The 19,488-nt window shown below is 48.3% G+C and overlaps 1 protein-coding gene across 2 annotated transcripts in view; it reads right to left on the reverse strand.

The window, feature by feature from the left end:
• The window catches only part of WWC3 (WWC family member 3), a 109,671-nt gene that overhangs the window by 50,041 nt on the left and 40,142 nt on the right, over positions 1-19,488 (reverse strand). Inside the window, exons 4-7 of one of the 2 annotated variants that reach the window (XM_090264517.1) lie at positions 16,817-16,936; positions 15,479-15,568; positions 10,415-10,491; positions 9,452-9,531 (exon numbers count right to left, since the gene is read on the reverse strand). In XM_090264517.1, coding sequence (XP_090120643.1) covers positions 9,452-9,531; positions 10,415-10,491; positions 15,479-15,568; positions 16,817-16,936 — 367 coding nt within the window. The remainder of the gene's footprint in view (positions 1-9,451; positions 9,532-10,414; positions 10,492-15,478; positions 15,569-16,816; positions 16,937-19,488) is intronic. The other variant, XM_090264518.1, reaches the window with a different exon arrangement.

A 19,488-nucleotide genomic window follows, 5' to 3' on the forward strand; every position in this document is an offset into this window, starting at 1 on the left:
TGTTATAGGTGTTATGGCGGAAAAAGGCTTCCGTGGCACATAAGCGTGGGAAACTCGGGGTGAAGCAATGTTAAATGAGCTTCCTGGCTGCAGGACAACTCGGAATCTAACACGAGATGCATTCCAGATCTGCAAGAGATCTAGAATAACTAGAGAGGGAAATCTCCCTACACCCATTGGCACAGTTGGCACGTTCTCGTGCATCACCCATCTGGGAAACTGCACACAGACTAGTTCTGAGCCCTCCCCCTTTGCCCCTGGATGCTAATAATAAGTTACAGTAAGATCATTCTTCCAAACAAGCTTCAGAAACATCACAGCAGCACAGCCCAGGAGCTCCTTCACTGGGAAATCCCAAGTTTTCTGAAGACTTTCGTTAATCGCCAATGTCGCTCCTATTTTCTGAAGACTTTTATAAAGGGCCTCAAGAGAAATGCAAATGACAACTACACGGAGATACCATCTCTCAGCTGCGAGACTGGCAAAAATGCAAAAGCCTGATACCACATTCTGTTGGCAAAGCCGTGGGAACAGGAACACTCACCTATTCGGGTTGGAATGCAAAATGGAGCGACCCCTAGAGAGGGGAATTTGGCAATATCTCATAACACCAGCAATGCACTTACCCTTTGACCCGGCAAACCCAGGTTTCAGGAACTCGTGCTGAAATCTTTCGTATCTACGTGCGCCTAGCATCGGGCGGAAAGCTGATGGGCAACACTATAAACGGATGTGCCAGGCAGACAGTGCCAGAACCTACCAATCATCTTCACAGCACAAAAAGAGACGGCCGGAGAGTGTGTACCTCCTGATGGAAATAACACCCCCTGCCTACAAAGCATACATACCCTCCAAAAAGGGAAGAAAAAGAAACCAAACTTGCATCACGTGATGCTCCGCAAACTAATGACACCGGTTTGCATAAATAGCAGGGGCACATGAAACGACATCAAGCACATTCAAGCAGCGAAACCCAGTGCCAGGCAACTTCTACTGGAAAAGCAAATGAGCTTCTTCAACAACGTTTTCAGAAGGAAAAACACAGGAGAGACACACCAGCCAGACGTACTTGTGCACGCCTCATCTGAACCCGGACCCAAACAAACCAGAGAAATGGGCAAACTTGCTGCAGAAGGGACAATATGGAGAGATTACTATTAAGGGAGGGTGTACGTATTATAGTTATGTTTGCAAAGGAGGTCCAGACGTTTAGGAGAGATGTTTATGGATTAAATATGATTCTGGGATTTGCTTCAACAAGGTAGTTAAGAGTTCAGGGGATGGTGCGGTGTGAGACCCAACAAGATGGGTTGTTGTGTGTTAGTTGTTGAAGGGGGATGAGGGGTATGGAGGGGGTCCGTTATACTATTCTCTCTACTCCTGTGTATGTTTGACATTTTCCATCATTAAAAGTTTATATATATTATACACACACACGCACGTACATATTCTATCATTAACCCAGAGACTGTGTTCATGGCCAGCTCCCATCTACAAAAATTAACAACATACATAGACTTAAAAAAACACAAAAGGTTCTTTTTTCCTCACTTGGACCCAAGCGTAATGATGGATTTTCTTGCTAGCCAGGAAAGTTCACCAAGATAAACAAGTCGAGTTTAAAATGTTATAAGCAGCCAAACTCCTGGTGAGGTGCTCTGGAAAAGAATACACTGGATATTCTGGGAAGCAAGAACAGCAGAAATGTTTCTGGAGGAAAACCTAGGGTCTCTGCCTTAAGTCGAGGTTGGCAATAATACCCAAGAAGCCTAATTACGGACAAGAGCTTATGTATTCTCTGTGCTTAGAGTTCGAAGCTGACAGCAGGGGTGGGGTAATCACATTATCAATGCCTACCAAAGGTTTGCAAAACTTCTCAATAAATAATGCCACGCTGCATGATCCGATCCAAACGTAAGAGCCGATCTTTAGTAGCGGAAAAATAATGAGGCTGTGTCTCCATCCCACACGGAGCCTGTGTAACTCAGAGGCAGGGACCAGATGACTCGCACTTGCAAAGAAGCTTAAGCTGTGAGGCTGTCTCGGAACAGAATGAACGTGCAGTGACAATGCCCCATCTGCTTCAACGCCGCCCTTCAAGGTTGCTCTGTCTGGAAAGCTGGGGTGGGTCTCCCAGGACCAAGGCCAGGTCCACAGCTTTCCCTCCTGCCACTCCTCCGCTCCACCAGGCTCTGGCAGGACGTGAGGACAGTCCCCGTGGGGGCGGGGGGCCTGTTTACCATCGCTGCTCCCAAACCTGGGATCTTGCTGTGGAAAGTAGAAAGCAGATGCAGGCAGCGTGGGGCCTCTTCTTTGCAGGAGCATAGCTCATGCTCCACGCTGGCTGCGGGTGTAAAGTTACAGCGCGCGCGCGCGCACACACACACACACACACACACACACACACACACACCCGCCCCGCTTCTGCTTCCTGTCCAGTCACCTGGGGAACCCAAGGCCGCCTTTTCCTATTCTTAAAACTACTTCGGCTATGAACTGAATTTACTTCCTAGCAATGCCATGGCGAAGGGCCTTCTCAGTCACCTGAGCCCGGGCACTTTTTACTTTCTACCCCAGCGATTTCCAACCTTCTCATCTCAGGGCATACAAACTGATCACAAATACATATTTTTGGTGACAGGACAACAAAATAGGTATACTTTTGATTCACTCACACTGGAAGGTATTGCTGTGTGGGTGCTGTCATTTTTATGTTGGACAATGTAAGGGAAAAGAGGTCAGTGCCCCTGACCAAGTACTTAGGTATTGCACATTTTAAAAATTCTTATGGACCCTGGCTGCTGTGGCTCAGTGGATTGAGCATCGGCCTGCGAGCCAAGTGTCGCTGGTTCAATTCCCAGTCAGGGCACATGACTCAGTTGCACCCAGTTGGGGGCGCGAGTGAGAGGCAACCACACAGGGATGTTTCTCTCCCTCTCTTTCTCCTTTCCCCTCTCTCTAAAAGTAAATAAACAAATAAATATAAATAAATAATTTTTTTTTAAATTCTTATGGCACACTGGTTGAAAACCACTGTTTTAGAGTGCTTGGTCTTAAGCTGACATTGCAGTATAACCTCTGCCTTCAAATAAGGAAATGGAGCTGGCCGGAGTGACGGCGACCGAGCAAAGGCACAGTCACCAGGCCTGCCAATCCTGCTACAAAGGCCAGAGCCAGTGCGGGAAGGTGCCAGGCAGACTCAGGGGTCCTGTGTCACCTCACAGCATTCCCGAACCACTCAGAACCCCAATCACCTTCACGGCCGACACAATGCCTACCATGAAAAGTCAGTGTTATCGTGAGATGTTATGAAGTCGTGATTCTCCCTGATAATGAGAGAAAGCGTTGGCCAAATGAAAGAAGGACAGCAGACTCCAATTCAACGAGTCAGCCCTAGCAGCATTCAGAGACCTACCAAATCCAATGACTGGCTCTGCCCACTTCTCACCCTGCCCCTCGGCAGAAGTGACCAGGAGGACGGGGCCGCCGCTCACACAGAAGCACCCTGGCGGGCGTCTGTGCTCCGGCAGCCGGCTGGGCTGTACGGGGTGAAATCACTGAGCACGCAGCGGTGCTGTGAAACACAGCCACAGCCAAACTGAGCAACAAAGCTGGTGGCTGATACTGGAAAAGCTCCTTGATTTGCTTAAGCAAAACCTTTTAAAAGCTGTAGTCATCATCGTCGTCGGCAGCCGTCCGTCTCGAGAGACGATGGCGTAGCTTCCTGAGAGTCTATCTGCACCGCCGAGAATGGCTGTGCAGTCCGACTCGGGAGTGACAATCCCTGCCGCACTTGGTACAGGTGAAGGCAGATGACTGTTGTTGCTGCTGCTGACGCTGCTTTCGCCTCGATCTTTTCTGGACCGCCTCCTCGTTGCGCGCAGCCTCCGCGCGTGACGTACCTTGCCTGACCGCGAGCCTCCAGGCTAGGCGGTCGTCTGCTTGAACTTCCCATGTGTTGAGATCGATGGAGCATTGTATCATGTCCTTTTTGCAGATGTCTTTGAACCGCAGTTTTGGGCGCCCTGTCATCCTCTTGCCTTCTGCTAGCTCGCCGTAGAGGAGGTCTTTGGGGATACGGCCTGCATCCATTCTTTTGACATGGCCGAGCCACCTGAGGCGTCTCTCGCTAAGAACTGCATGCAAACTGCTCATATTGGCTCGCTTCAGCACCTCGGTGTTGGGGATCTTATCCTGCCAGGCGACATGCAGGACGCGTCGCAGGCACCTCATGTGGAAGCTGTTGAGTTTCCTTTCGTGCCTTGCGTAGGTGGTCCACGTCTCGCTGCCATAGAGGAGAGTGCTGAGTACGCAGGCTTGGTAGATGCGCAGTCTGGTTTTCTCAGTGAGGCTGGAATTGTTCCACGCTCGCCGGTTCAGTTTGGCCATAACTGTGGCTGCCCTGGCGATTCTCCGGTTGACCTCCAAGTCGACTGACAGAGAGCTCGAGATGGTGGACCCGAGGTAAGTGAAGTCGTTGACAACCTCCAGAGTGTATCCGTCGATGGTGATGCATGGGGGAGTCCCCGTGCCTTGAGCCATAACGTTCGTCTTCATCAGGCTGATGGCTAGTCCGAACTCCTTGCATGCGTGGGAAAGGCAAGTGACTAGCTGCTGGAGTCCCTCTTCAGAGTGTGATGTCAAGGCTGCGTCGTCGGCGAAGAGCATCTCACGGATGAGCACCTCTTTGACTTTGGTCTTGGCTCGTAGACGGGCCAGGTTGTAGAGCTTGCCATCGGATCTGGTGTGAATGAAGACACCCTCGCTGCAGTCCTTAAAGGCGTATTGGAGGAGCATGGAGAAGAAGATTCCGAACAGCGTAGGCGCGAGGACGCAGCCCTGCTTTACTCCGCTGCTGACTGGGAAGGCCTCAGAGGTTGCGCCGTTGTAGGACACCATGCTGTGCATGTTGTCGTGAAAGGACATGACCACAGCAAGCAGATGTGGTGGACAGCCAATCTTCCGTAGCAAGCTGAAGAGTCCGCTTCGACTGACCAGATCAAACGCCTTCGTGAGGTCGATAAAGGCGAGGTAGAGTGGTTTATGCTGCTCGTGACACTTCTCCTGCAGCTGGCGTAGGGAGAAGATCATGTCCACTGTTGATCGGCCAGCTCTGAAGCCACACTGGGACTCTGGGTAGACGCGGGAAGCAAGGGTCTGCAGGCGGGCAAGAGCGACCCAGGCGAATACTTTGCCGACGACGCTGAGGAGAGAGATGCCCCGGTAGTTGTTGCAGTCGCTGCGGTCTCCTTTGTTCTTGTACATGGTGATAATGTTGGCGTCTCTCATATCCTGGGGGATGTAACCCTCCTTCCAGCAGAGACAGAGTAGATGGTGGAGCAGCTGTAGCAGGACTGGTTTCCCACTCTTTAGGATTTCTGGAGGGATTCCGTCGCTTCCTGGTGCTTTCCCGCAAGTGAGGCGGTCGATGGCTTTGCCGAGCTCTGCCGCAGTAGGTGGGGTGTCTAGCTCCTCCATGACTGGTAGGTCTGGGATGGCTTTAAGAGCAGTGTCTGTTACAGTGTTCCTCGTTGCGTACAGCTCGAGGTAGTGCTCGGTCCCCCGCCGCATTTGCTGTTCCTGGTCAGTGATGACCTCACCTGTCTTGGACTTAAGGGGGGCGATCTTGGAGGGGATTGGGCCTGTTGCCTTCTTGATACCCTCATACATTCCTCGTGCGTTGCCTATATCGGCGGCTTCCTGAATGCTTCTGCACAGGTTTAGCCAATAGGTGTTGGCACAGTGGCGGGCGGTCTTCTGGACTTTGCTCCTGGCAGCCCGTAGAGCTTGAAGTGTACTGGGAGTGGGCGTGGCCTTGTAAGCCAGTAGGGCCTTCCTCTTAGCCTCGATCACGGGTTCCATTTCTTCCCAGTGAGCCTCGTACCAGTCAGCGTTCTTCCGCTCTTTCTTCCCGTAAGCAATAATGGCGGAGTTGTATATGGCGTCGCGGAGACGTGGCCAATTGGATTCGATAATGTCATCTGCCGCCACTCCCTCGCCGAGTGCATCTTCCATCTTGTTGATGAATTGCTGGGTCTTAACTGGGTTGCTGGCACAACTGGTGTTGATGCGTGGGCGACCCTTCATCTTGGAGTGGTGCAACCTCTTCGGCATTATGCGCACCTTGCTTACCACGAGGGCATGGTCCGTGTCGCAGTCTGCACTGTGGTAGCTGCGGGTGAGGAGGGTGCTGCCAATATCCGTTCTTCTGGTGATGACGAGGTCAAGCTGGTGCCAGTGGCGGGAGCGGGGGTGCCTCCATGACACCTGGTGGATCTCTTTGCACTTGAAGAATGTGTTTGTCACGCACAGGCCGTGGTGACACAAAAGCTCAAGCAGTCGCTGACCATTCTCATTGATCTTTCCTCTCCCAAAGTTTCCGAGGCAGGTGGGCCAGGCCATGTGGTCGGCTCCTACTCTTGCGTTGAAGTCTCCAAGGAGATAAAGAGCGTTACTTCTGGGGATCTTGGATAACGCTTCGTCCAGTGCATGGTAGAACTGTTCTTTCTCTTCAGTGGTGGCGCAGAGGGTTGGGGCATACGCGCTAAGAATGCTGACTGGGCCGAAAGTTGTTGACAATCGGAGGGTAAGTAATCTCTCTGTGCCTCCTGTGGGTGGCTCTATGGAGTTAACAAGCGTGTTCTTCACAGCGAACCCAACACCGTGCTGTCTTGGTTGGTCCGGAGACTTCCCTTGCCAGTAGAAGGTGTAGTTGGTTTCTCTGATAGTTCCGTTGTTGGCCAACCGGGTCTCCTGTAGAGCCGCAATGTCGATGTTTAGTCGTGCCAGTTCCCTGTCGATGACGGCGGTTTTCCTGGCACCATTGATCCACGGAAGGTCTGCAGCAAGTCCGGGACACATGGTCCTGATGTTCCAGCTAGCGAGGCGAAGAGCTGGAGGCTTCTTTCTTGTTGTTTGCTTGGAATTGCCTGGTGCGAGTGTTTTGTGGCCCACTTTTCAAGAGACGCCTCTCTGATCCCCACGCACCCAGTGGGGCAGGCGAGCCATGGCGAGACGGCACCTAATTGGCTGGGGGCTGCCCAGCTTGAGGCGGGCGGTAGCTGTCCAGTGAGGTGCGATGACCTCTCCCACCGTCAGAGGAGACCCCTGGCGCTCGTTTCCTTCGCCAATCGGAAGAGCTTATAACCGGTAACTGTCTCCTCCCGTGTTGAGTCGACATCTTGCAATGACGCTGGAGTGTCCTCTCCAGTGAAGCTACAAAGCCTGGGCAGGGTGATATGGAGGGTCTGCTGTTGCCCATGCAGCAGACCCCCCCTCTCTTCGCAGCTGAAGGGTCCAAGGGAAAGACGGAGTCAATACAGCTTGGCTTCAGGTGCGCCGCAGGAGTTGCCGGTGTTGGCTACAACGTCAAACCGCCTTAGGGACTCCGGCTCCGGATTTTCGGTCGGGGTTTACTCCCTTAGCCTTTCCCCTGAGGAGGTATGCCGCAAGGCAGCGGAGGTTTGGAGTTAGAGTTTCCCTTCTCCTTAGCCTTTCCCCTGAAGAGGTATGCCGCAAGGCAGCGGAGGTTTTTTGGAGTCAGAGTTTTCCTTCTCTGGTGTGCCCTGACTGGAAGATCGAACCAGCGACACTTAGCTCGCAGGCCGACGCTCAATCCACTGAGCCAAACCAGCCAGGGGTAAAAGCTGTAGTTACTGGGGCTAATTAAAGGAAGCCCCACTGCAGACCCAAATTGCAGGAGAATGAGTGCACACACTGCTGGGTAATGGGAGAGAAAGCAGAAGGCCAGCCGTGAGGGTAAGGCCCCAGCTCACACTGACCATGAACCGAAACCCATGCCTGGCAGGGCCTGCAGGGGGCAAGGCCAGGTGTCAGCGCCAGGGAGAGACAAGCCTCTCTAGGCAGGACCCAGCTCACCTTCCCATTGTGTCTGCTCAGGTGCCTAGAACATGTCCTTAAAGAAATGAACAAATGAACCATCACCCAAATCAATCCCGGATGATTCGGAAAGCAAAGCTCAACCTGCTGTTAACCTGCAGGGTTTGCCGAGCCCCGTAATGACCCTTTGTGCGAGGCGGGGATAGTTACACTTATCACACCCTCACTTTCACACAGCGCCCCCTATAAAGGGCAATACTGCAGCGGCCACATTGGACGTCGTCACAGCGTGTGCGCACAGGACGCACGGGAGAGGCGTGCTGGCCGCCTCAGTGACAACACTAGCCCACGGTTCCTGCCCTCTGCTCAGGCAACTTAGCCCGACGATAGCTGCTGCAGACTACATCACGCCCACCCCCTCCAACGGGATGGCACTGGGGACGGGGCCTTCCTTGTGTGATAACAGAGTTAGAGGAGGTCATGACAGTGGAGTAGCGAAGCGGGATGAGTGTCCTTAGAAGAACACGGAGACACATCAGAGACCAGAGCCTCCTCCAAAGCCCCAGCATGTGAAGGCACAGCAAGCAGCAGCAACTGAGAGAAGTGGCTGCTGTCCAAGCCCCCGAGTCTACGGTATTCAGCGGCCAGGCGCACGGAGACAGTCCCCGCTGACAGTGAGGAGCACAGGCAGAGGACGCGTAAAGCACGTGTCTGAGTTCAGCACGTGAAGCCAGGCTCTGACGCAAGAGAGAATCTTGACTAATAAGCATACAATACCCTTTCTTAAGAAAATTAATTCTTGCGTACCAACAATATCACCACTTATAAAATAACTTTTGTTCCTCGAATTTGCTGACTTAATAAAGCTCACAAATGATAAGAAACTCATCCCCAAACTGTTAGAGGAGATGAAGTTTTCATTGTAACAGTGCAACAGGAGGAAGACCTACAGACCAGACTGTTCAATAGAACAGTCTGTGATGTTAAGATACTCCATGCACTGTGTTGTCCAATGCAAATAGCCACTAGCCCAGTGGTTCTCAACTGGGGGCAAATGGGCCCTGCAGGGCACACTGGGAAGAGTCTGGAGATATTTTTGGCTGTCATAAATGGGTGCGAGGGTGCTACCAGCATCTAGGGGGCCAAGAGCAGCGATGCTGCTAAACATCCTTTGATGCACAGGACCGCCCCACCACAAAGAGTTCTCTGGTCCAAAATGTCAATGGCGCTGAGGTAGAAAAGCTATACTAGCCACATGTGACTACTGAGCATTTCAGATAAGGCTACTGAGACTGGGGGATAAAGGGTTTTTATTTTATCTTTTCATTAATTTGATTTTAACTTGAACAAGACTAAAACTAACAAAAGTGGAATTCAAATTTAAACAGCCACGGGCACGCAGCTCTCATGCATGTGCATAAATATAAAATAAAGGTCCTGTTTCCCAAGTAGTTCTACTTCAAGGAGCGAAGAGTCTTCAAGGAAAAGAGAGATTCTGATGCCCAGGCTTGGGAACTAAGGGGCATAAACAAAAGCGCAGAAGCGGGTGCCCAAGAAGCGTTAGGACTCGTGTCCTGGCCCCAGCTCCCTTCTGTCGCCGCAGGCAACTCACTCTTGCAGGGTCTCCACCCCTTTTTCTTTGTACTGCAGCTCTTGCTTCATCTGGGTCAGCTCTCGTTTCAGTCTGGAAAGCTAAAGACAAACAACATATTTTTTTCAAAAATTAGCTGTGAAAAATTATTTCTGCAGTTGTTATCACTGCCATTGAAGTTTCTGATCAGCTTGCAATTCATTGGCTCTCTCCATGAACTCCCATTCACACACATACGAAACAGCCACCCTGGAAGAACAACTGCTTTTGCTCACACACCCAAGTCCCAGATGTTCCTGCCCCGGTGGAATGGCAACTGTTTTCTTTTCCAACGTATCAGTTTGCTCATTACAAGCAGCAAACTGTGTAACACTTTGTCCATCTTCCGTTCTCCGTGCCCCTCCCAGCGCCCAGGTATGAAGCCCCGCTGCTGAGAGCATGGTCTCCATGGCCAGGAGTGCGTATTTAAGCAGATTCTGGGAACGGCTCCAGGCCTGTGTTCAGGCTCAGGGGGTGGGCCTGGGAGCGCAAACGACTCACCAACCGCCCAGGCGTTTTTCTGGGGGCCACTAGAGTTTGAGAACCGCTGCCCCAAAAAATACGCTCTGCTTCAGGGACTAAGACACCAATCACAGCAGGAGCCTTCATTTCTGAGGTGTCTCCAGTACTTCAATGCCAATGCAACAAAACGGACCCCCTCCCCCAGCAACCAAGACCAGAGGCTGAAGGGGAGAAAGGAGGGCACACGCAGGAACACAGGTGACTTTTTGTTAGGATGGGCTGAGGTTTTAACATGAAATGTTTTCCCTCCTATTGGAAACAAGTGGAGAGTACAACCAAATAAAATGAAGAGTCCATGAAATCAAAAATCTTCCCAAACTGCAAGTGACAGGCACACTGACCACCCTAAAATAAGCGAGCATCAGTGATGGCACATAAAATCCCTACAGGGCACATAGTTGTGAGGACACTCATTTTACTCACCCTATCCCGACGACTTGCTATTTCTGCTTTAATCTGGTGCGGGTCATACTTGGTGTTTGTTGAATATCCAGAGAAGGCTAAACGGAAGGAAAATATTTTATTTTATAATGGATCCTTTAAAAGAAACAAATACACATAGACAAGAACTTCTGATTCACCGTATTAAATAATTAAGTCTCAGATTTATAATTTGGCCCCAGCTCCTAAAGAATCGGCACTTCCCAACCTCAGATCTGGATGTCTGGAGTTTGCACGCGGCCTTTCTACAGGATTCTCCGCGTAATAAAATAGGCAGCGACACAGGTAAAACATAACTCTGCTTACTTCGACTGCACAACTAGTAGGCTTAAAAAACCACATACACATGGGGAGGGAAAGGTGTGATTAAGTGTGGAAAACTGGTCTTACTGTGTAAACAGTACACGCACTATGAATCATTTTTACTTTCTTCTAAAATGCACACACATGAAAGTCTCTGGAAGGATAGAGCCAAAAAGTCAACTGTGGTTATTTTCAGAGGTTTCATTACAAAAGATTTTATTTTTATTCCCTTCATATCTATAGTCTCCAGGTGAACAATTTTTGACATAAGAAAGGAAAATAAAATGCTAAAGATTTGCAAAATGAAAAAGACAGCTTTCTAGTAATGTGCCAGTATCTGACAGGCTTGAGAAAAAGCTATTCTTCCAGGCTCTTTGTTCCACATGAACTAAAGGGAAGCACCTGCCCTTTTATTCCAGCACCTCGTGTTTGCTGGCTGTTTAGCTGAAGCACTTCACATAGCTAAACGTGTTCTTAAAACAGGGCGGTGCAGGGGACTTAACCGCCTTTTACGGCCATGGCGTCTCTATGAGCTGCAGACACCTGGGGGCGGATAAGATATGAAGACCCGTTCGTTCACCTGTGTGTGCGCTAAGCAGTTAGCCAGCTGCTCTCTGCGCAGAGAGCCGTAAGCCCCTACTGCCACGTCAGAAGCTGGCAGCTGCTTCTCATTGCGTCACCCCATCACCGCTGTGCATGGCTAGCCCCTGAGGCTTCCATCTCCTTGCTCTGAGGCTCCTCGAGCTGTCAGCTTCCGAGCTGCAGTGACTTGGATTCTGACCCCTCTGTCTTCATGTGTGGTCACCCCACACTGATGTCCTCCGCCTCCAGCTGAATTGCATTAATGCCACCTGCTCAGAAGACCCATCCACAGGGCCAGCATCCTTTCTTTTACTCTTTTGATCTGGGGACCGAAGGCCGTCATTCAGATAACTAGCTGCCAACACACAGAAACTAGCTCAAAACCATGTCCTGACTTTCTATAGCAAAGGATGGCTTAAAGCCATCAAGTAACTTCAACAGCGAGATTATTTAACAGCCCTAATTATATTCAAAGTTAATCTGAGCAGTTGCGATACCTCTTGAAACAGCAGCGCTACGGCAAATTTACTCTGCAGAGTTTCGAACCTCCAGGGGCCACTGGAACCTCCAGGGGCTAAGTGTTTGCCAACTTTATGTCCTTATAGTTAGCATCGTAATCTCTCTAGACATGGAGTAAAATGTTTTTTAAACAGAATTCTTTCTTAGATGAAGAATGTCTATTTCCAAATCCTACAAACTCCACTTTGTCTGATTCTTTGGTTTTGTTGAAGATCAGCAATGAAAGCAACACCTCAAACAATGCCCTTAACAGGCAGAAATCATTTCTAAGAATCTCCACATTAAAGTCCTAGGGCTTAAAAGTTTCTCAGACCTGAGCTTAAGGGGCTTCCACTTGGGAGCCAGATAATATGCAAATGAGCCTAGGGTTTGCTGACTCCTCACTTCCACTGTGTCAACTTGTCACCCTGCCGCTGAGGAAGACCGTGCCACCAGTTACCACCTGGGACCTTCCCTACCGGGGTAGAAAGTAACGCCACCGCCCAAGTCCAGGGAAGTTAACTGCAATGTTAGACATCAGTAACGATGATCTGAAATCATTGCCATAAAGCTTGAAATGCACACAGGAGGTGCAGCAGGTACAACTGGGCAAATACATGGCGACCTGCCCCTCTTCTCCTTGCTAACTACCAGCACCCTGAGGGACTCAGCACATAGCCAGCGCTGGAAGTAGAGCTTGATGAAACACGATGTCCCCAAGCCACTGAATCCACCAACAGGAAGCCACGCCACCTTGGAAGACTCCCTTACTATCCAAGCCCGCGGGAAACGGCCTTTTCTGTGATAGTTTAGGTTTTACTTCCATTGATACCATTCATGTTAGCTTTGGCACAGCCTCAAAAACTATAAAATTCCAGGACTGGAAGGAAGGAAAAGTCAACTCACGTACCTAAGACAGTGAGTACACCTTATCTTCAAATGCTAAGGAGAGTTGTGAAAACTGGCTTAACTCTTAATCATATAATTCGATTTATATAAACTCTCAGCTCCTTGTGTCTGCCAGTAAGTCTAATGGAATCCATTTCTGGAGTCCAAGAAATAGCTCAGGACTCCAGATCCCATTTTTTAACAGCGTGTGCTCCACATCATTTAGAGAAAAACTATCTTCCTCTGTTAAGACATGTCTCCGATCTCAGGGTTTATGATAAATACCAGACTTTCACCTCTGAAGCTTTCTTCTCTGTCAAAGAGCTGAGTGGGTAGAGCTATTAAACAGCTTAAGGAGTCCACTCAGGTATACACTATTGTTCTGGATGATATAATAACAAGGTTTTAGTTCAACTGGACCACAACAATGTAAATTACTGGTCCTTGCTATTATAGGGTGCCTTTCACATTTATTTCATCTATTCTCATAAAAATCTTTATGAGAGATGATGATGATGCTCCCCCACTTTATAGACTCAAGAATGAGTGTATAGTGACTTGGTCTGCATTATGCCATCAGTCACAGAGGGACCTGGGTCTGGACCTTGGGCTCCTATGGGTCAGCTGTCCAACATCCTCTCATCAGAATTGCTTTTCCAATGGAAGAAGAAATGGCCCTTTGGCTCCCCAAAGCCCTGTTGCCTACTAGGTGAACTAGACTTGTGTATTTAACATTCAAAGCGCTACGGACCATAGTATTTATGATGGATTTCAATTTTACAGGCTATTGAAAGGGGAAACTATGTGTGTCCGTCTGTCTCTGTCTCTCTCTTTCACACAGGCCTCCACTGTGCTGCGAGAACCTAAGGTCACACCCCAGGGGGATGATATGGTTGAAAAGGCCAGAAGTCCTTCTCCAAAGACATCCCCCGGATAGATGGCTCCTCGAGATCCGGGGGGCCTCCAGCATGAGCACTGCAGGGGTTGCTCACAGAAGCCAGCCAGGACCAGCGGAAAGGACGCAAGCCCTGACAGGTTCCATGCTGACAGGTACTAATTACCAGAGCAGGGATAACTGAGGCCGACAAAGGAGGGCATGACATTTTTTTTTTAAAGACACCATAAGCAAAGGACCAAAAAAATCAAGCCCACTCAAGACATACAGAAGTAACGCAAGAAGCCACCAAATCCAAATCAAGAATCCTGTCGAGAACAGACTGGGGGATTATCTCTCAGTAAATATGTGTGCTCCACTACAACCTTCCAAGATTGAGGCTTGCCAACTAATACCTGTGAAAAATGCTGTGTGATCCATTTTTCTCCTGCCTGCTCCAACATGCTCCAATGAGGGAAAACAAAAGGCTAAATGGATGGACTTTGGCCCTTAGCCTAATCTAGATAGTAGATGAGAAACCCTTTACCAGAGAACTAAAGGAAGCTAGTCTTTGTGGGAGGGCCTTGGGGCTTCAGAAAGAATGTTGGCAGCCCTGATCACTGATAAGGTCAAGCTTCACCACCACCTAACTCAGGAATTCAGGGTGGATCAGCACTTTCCCAACAGAGATAAGGCTGACTCTTTCCCAGCCACCCAAAGAGACTTGGTGTAGACTTCTGGGAGCTCCTAGGAGCCAGGGTAACAAAGCCATATTCCTGCTGCGAAAAGAATCAATCTAGACTAGTGGGTCTCAACTCTGGGAATCACTTGGGGAGCTTTTTAAAAGAAATGTCTGGCCCCACTCAAGATCAATTAAGTCAAAATCTCTGCCCAGGCCAGCAGTGGGTTTTAAAAGCCCTTCAGGAGATTTCCATGTGCAGCCAGGCAGCATTGAAAACCATTGCTGTGGACCAGGAGTTGGGAAACTTTCTCTTCAGAGGGCCCAATAGTGAATATTTTTGGCTTTGTGCGCTATACAGTCTCTGTCTCAACTCAACTCTGCCATTGTAGCTGCTACAGACAATAGGTAAGTGAATGGATGTGGCTGTGTTCCAATAAAACTTTATTTACAAATACCCTGAGTGGACAGACTTTAATCTGTGGGCCATCTGTAATTTGCTGAACTGTGGTTCAGACTATAATTTACCCCATGCAAGAATCCCTTCCAAAAGATGCTGCAAATGGTCATATACGCCAACTGAACACATCCAGAGGCAGAAGAACATACTAGCATGAATAAAGTAGAAGAAAACTCTGCAAAATGGAGCTGTAGAAAACATACCAGGATTGGGTACCGAACAGCTAGCTCACAAGTTCACACAAATAAAGTTGGGTTCTTAATCTTCTAGGGATATATACATGCTCAAATCCACCAAAACGTCTAAGTTTGCTTTGGTTAGGGACCAAAAAGTCAAGATTTACATATTCTTAAATACCGGATGGTACAATATTGACATAAAATCTTTTCTCCACCGTGAATGGAGTTTTGTTCCGGTGATTTCCATAACTTGGGGGAATCTGTGAAGGGTGTGAGCAAGACGTACTTGCCCTCCCCTCGCCCTCCTCTATACACTTCTGCTCCAATATGAGAAATGGTTATTCCAGTTCATTCCTCTGCTCACCACTATTGCATCATTTCCCCCTGAAATCAGCCATTAGGGATGAATTGGGTCTCCAACATGTAGTGGATAGCAACACCAGGCGCTACGTAAATATCTGCTGAAAACTAAATGAATAGTTTAGCAATCCTACCGTGGCCACGAGAAAGTCAAAAAGTAGAAAGTGCTCTGCCTTCCATTTGCCCCATTTAGTGTTGCAAAATAGATGACTTGTCAACTTACAACCGGTCTTTTTTTCCAGAGAACTTGAACAATGGGAGGGCAAGGTGTTTCCAAAACACAATCGGCTCTTGTAAGCTGCCTCTTCCATATCTAGGAAATAGTACAGAGCACTGAACACTACATACACAGCCAGATCTGGACTCAAATCCATGCTCTACCATTTACTGGATATGTAACCTCGAAGTAATTTATGCTCCCCAATATGCAGTCCCTTGTGTGCCCAATGAAGATAAACATCACAATACATGCTTCGCAACGTTGCAATCATAACAATGCACAGAAAACAGTAGTTCACTGAATATTGCTTCCCTTAGCTTCGAGTCATTAACAATTAGGGAATAAAGGGAAATGGGTCCAAACGTTATTCTGTCCCTAGGAGCAGAGGAAGGGCACGCCTCCCTGCTTTAGGGCACTAGCGCTGAGGGCGAGCGAGGCTGTGAGAGGCATGGAAGGCCGAGTGCAGCCCAGGAATGCTGTGGACCCTACCACCAGCAGCTCTGGCGTAGGCCCACACCTCGACAGGAGACATTGGTTAGATCGTGACGATTCGAGCCAACGAGATCACTAGCTTGAACTTTATTCTGTGGCCAAAAATAATTCATTTGAGTCACATCTAAGAGTTTTCCTCACTGTGACGGGTAGTTCAGGTTAAATGGCAAATTGATAGAGCTTGGTCAAAACCCTAGGGCCTGCAGTAACCTCATAAGCCACCTGGATTAACTCCAGGTTCCATTCGCAGTCTCTGACATAGGACCCAGAAAGATCCAGTGGCATCTCCAGCTTTTCATGAAAACAGATTGAGGTCAGGCCCAATCTGACCTCCAAGGCCTCCTACGCAAGTAGATGCCAAGGCTGCGTCTAAGCAGAGACTTCTAGGGTCGGGAAACGGAATCCAATGAACATGTTAGAATTTCACCTCAACACCACAGAGTCACCTGCTTCCTGTACTGCAGATTTCTTGATATACCTGTCCAAAGACAGTATCTTCAGAATTTCTTTTTCACCAGGCATTAATAGAATTTCCTGGAGCACAGGAAGGAACGTAACTGAGTGCGATTCCCTCTTTACCCAAATGTGAAGTCAGTGCGAAGCCCATGAAAATATAAAAATGGATGATAACAACGTCCCAGCTCCGTAGGAGCACAATCTCTGAATGCCCTTAACCTATATGCTCGATGGGATTCCTCCCTTGCTCCCCCTTGGGCTGGGTGTGGCATCCCAGGGCTGCAATAAGTCCTGCTATATTTACACCCTCAATGGCTCCAGTCCAGAGACCCCAAGCTCACTGCAGTTGATGTCCTGGCCGCACTGGTATGGTAGCCAGAAGGTAAGACACACCTTTCCTGGGCAATTTTTCCTTTCCATCACTGGCAAGAAACTTCCTTTCAAGTTTTCCTGATAGGTCCTTCTCTCCCGTTCCATCCTTGGAAACACTGATTGGAGAGCCTCTTTGGAGACCTAACCAAAAGGGACCATGGAACAGATAAAGTGCCTGAAAGTTGAATCATATGAAATTACCAATTTTCAGCCCATTTTAAGCTACAGAAATGACAACTTTATATGGTTCAACATAGCTTCTACTGAGTAACTTCCTGAAAGGTTCAGAACTGCTAACTATATGTTCTTATAAACAGTTAAAAGCCAATGCTTCAGCTGGGTGTGATGGGGCACCAAGTCCATGTGGGCTTCCAGCCCAATGAGATCACTTAAAAGGGACCATATGCTGGGCCATGAAAGTCATCTTAATAGATTTCAAAAGATTGAAATTTTACACAGTGTAGTCTCTGACTTCGATGGAATTAAATTAGAAATCAACAACAGGACATCTTTTAAAAAGTCCCAGCAACGTACTTTTACAGAACCCATGGGCCAAAAAGGAAATCACAAAGGAAATGTGGAAATTTCTGAACTGGCTGAAAATGAAAATACAAGATTTTGAGGAATGAAGTTACAGTGATACGTAGAGGAGATTTTACACCTTTAGAGGCTAGATGAGAAAATAAGAAAGGTCTACATTGATGACCTAAGTTTTCACTTTAGGAAGCTAGCAAAGGAAGAATAAACTAAAGCCAAACTAAGTAGAAGGAAGGAAATAATACAGAGGAGAAAGCAATAAAATAGAAAACAGACAAGAAATGGGGGGGAGGTAAACCCAAAACCAGTTCATTGTAAAGATAAATACCATCGATAAAAGCTGATTCAGAGAAGAAGACACAAACGATAAAGATCAGGAATGAGAGAGAGAGGACACCACCTCAGAGCCCCAGGAATGAAAAGGACTATAAGAGAACTCTAAGAAAACCTGACAGACCTGACTAATTCCCTGTGGGCTAATTCCAGCTTGTTACCTGTTTTTATGCTTCTCTTGGAACAAGCCACACACATGGCCTCTGGCTGCTTTTGCAGCATAACAACAGGGTTGAATAAGGAGTTGCGACTGAGACCATGTGCCCCACAAAGCTGAAAACATTTACTACCTTTAGAGGAAAGTTTACTGACGGTAGGATCAGATGAATTAGAGCAATTCCTTGACGCACACAAATACTAGAACTGATTAAAAAGGAAACGGAGAATATGAACAGTAAGCAACTGGTTCTATACTTACAAACATTCTTACAAAGAATTCTGGACCCAGATGGCTTTTCTGGTGAATTCTAGCAAATGGGCAAGGAAGTGTTAATACCAATCCCACACCAACTCTTTCTGAAAAGAGAGGCAGAGGGAATACTTCCCAATTTATTCTGTGAGGACAGTATTATCCCAGTACCAGAATCAGAGAAACACATTAAAAGGAAGAAAGACAGGGGGCGGGGAGAGAATGAGAGAGGGAGAGAGGGGGAGAGAGAAAGAGAGAGAGAGAGACAGAGAGAGAGAGAGAGAGACAGAGAAAGGAAGGAAGGAAGGAAGGAAAACTGTGGAGATAAGAAACCAGCCTCTAAAATTTAGCATGAAGCTGACTCTGCATTCTGGTGGGCAGTTAAAATTAAAAAAATAAAAATAAAAAAAATCTGGTACATACCAATATCTGAAGAACAAGACAGAAAACAACCTGGAAACAACATACCATTATACCTGCAGCCCCACATTCTCTCAAGGCATGTGGTAGAGAACAGTCTGAAATTCCTGTTATGGGGTGGGGGAGAAACCTCACCTCTTTCTTCCTCACAGCCTGTATGGCTAATTCACCTTCAAAGCAGCTGCAATTTAAAAAGACCTATGGCCCCTTGGCCTTAACTCCATTTGGACTTGCAACACAGAATAAAAGCTCTGACCTTGTCTCTAATGTTCAGAGCTGTGTCACCAGATCCAAATGCCTGGCATTATGGCAGTCATGTCACAGGTAAGCCTTTTTGGGACTCAAGTAGACTTAGGTTTTCATAAGATAAAACCTAGTGGTACCAACCTCGTTCATTCTTCCCAAGCTCCCCGGCACCCAGGACAGTCGTGGCCATGCGTACCTATGGTACGCTGTTAAGTGTGCCAAGGGAATGACTGAGGCAGACTGAAGGGGTCAGTAACAAAATGCCTTGACTTCCAAGACTGGACCTAGTTTCTTCAATACCTGAATATCTACTGAGTACTAATGAAATGGGGGCCTACCTCCGGCAGCCTCCCAAACTAATAGGGGCTCTCTTTGAGAACATCAGTGTGTGTCCCTCTAACTTGAGGGCCAGAAAGAGTTCCTCGGGTCCCCTGGGTTATAATGAGTTCTTTCACCTTCGGTGGTGGCCCAAGAATAGGACCCTACAAAGAGGCAGGTATGTGAACCATTGTGTGGGTTTCCCAAGGGTCACCTGATGCAGTCCTAACTGCACAGGTCTCAGGTGAGGGCCCCTTCCACACCAGCACACGGGAGACGAGAGCGTGTTTCACGTCACTACCTGAAACGTGCTCGTTCGTTTTCTCCCTTCTGCACATGAACAAAAGCTCCAGGAGGGCAGAGGCCTGTCATCTCTCAGGTGCCACTGTATGGCAGTGCTTGCGCACAAGGTAGGCACTTGATAAGTACT

Source organism: Furipterus horrens, unplaced genomic scaffold (genome assembly GCF_987537825.1).
Source record: "Furipterus horrens unplaced genomic scaffold, mFurHor1.1.pri manual_scaffold_17, whole genome shotgun sequence".
Taxonomy (NCBI): Eukaryota; Metazoa; Chordata; class Mammalia; order Chiroptera; family Furipteridae; genus Furipterus; species Furipterus horrens.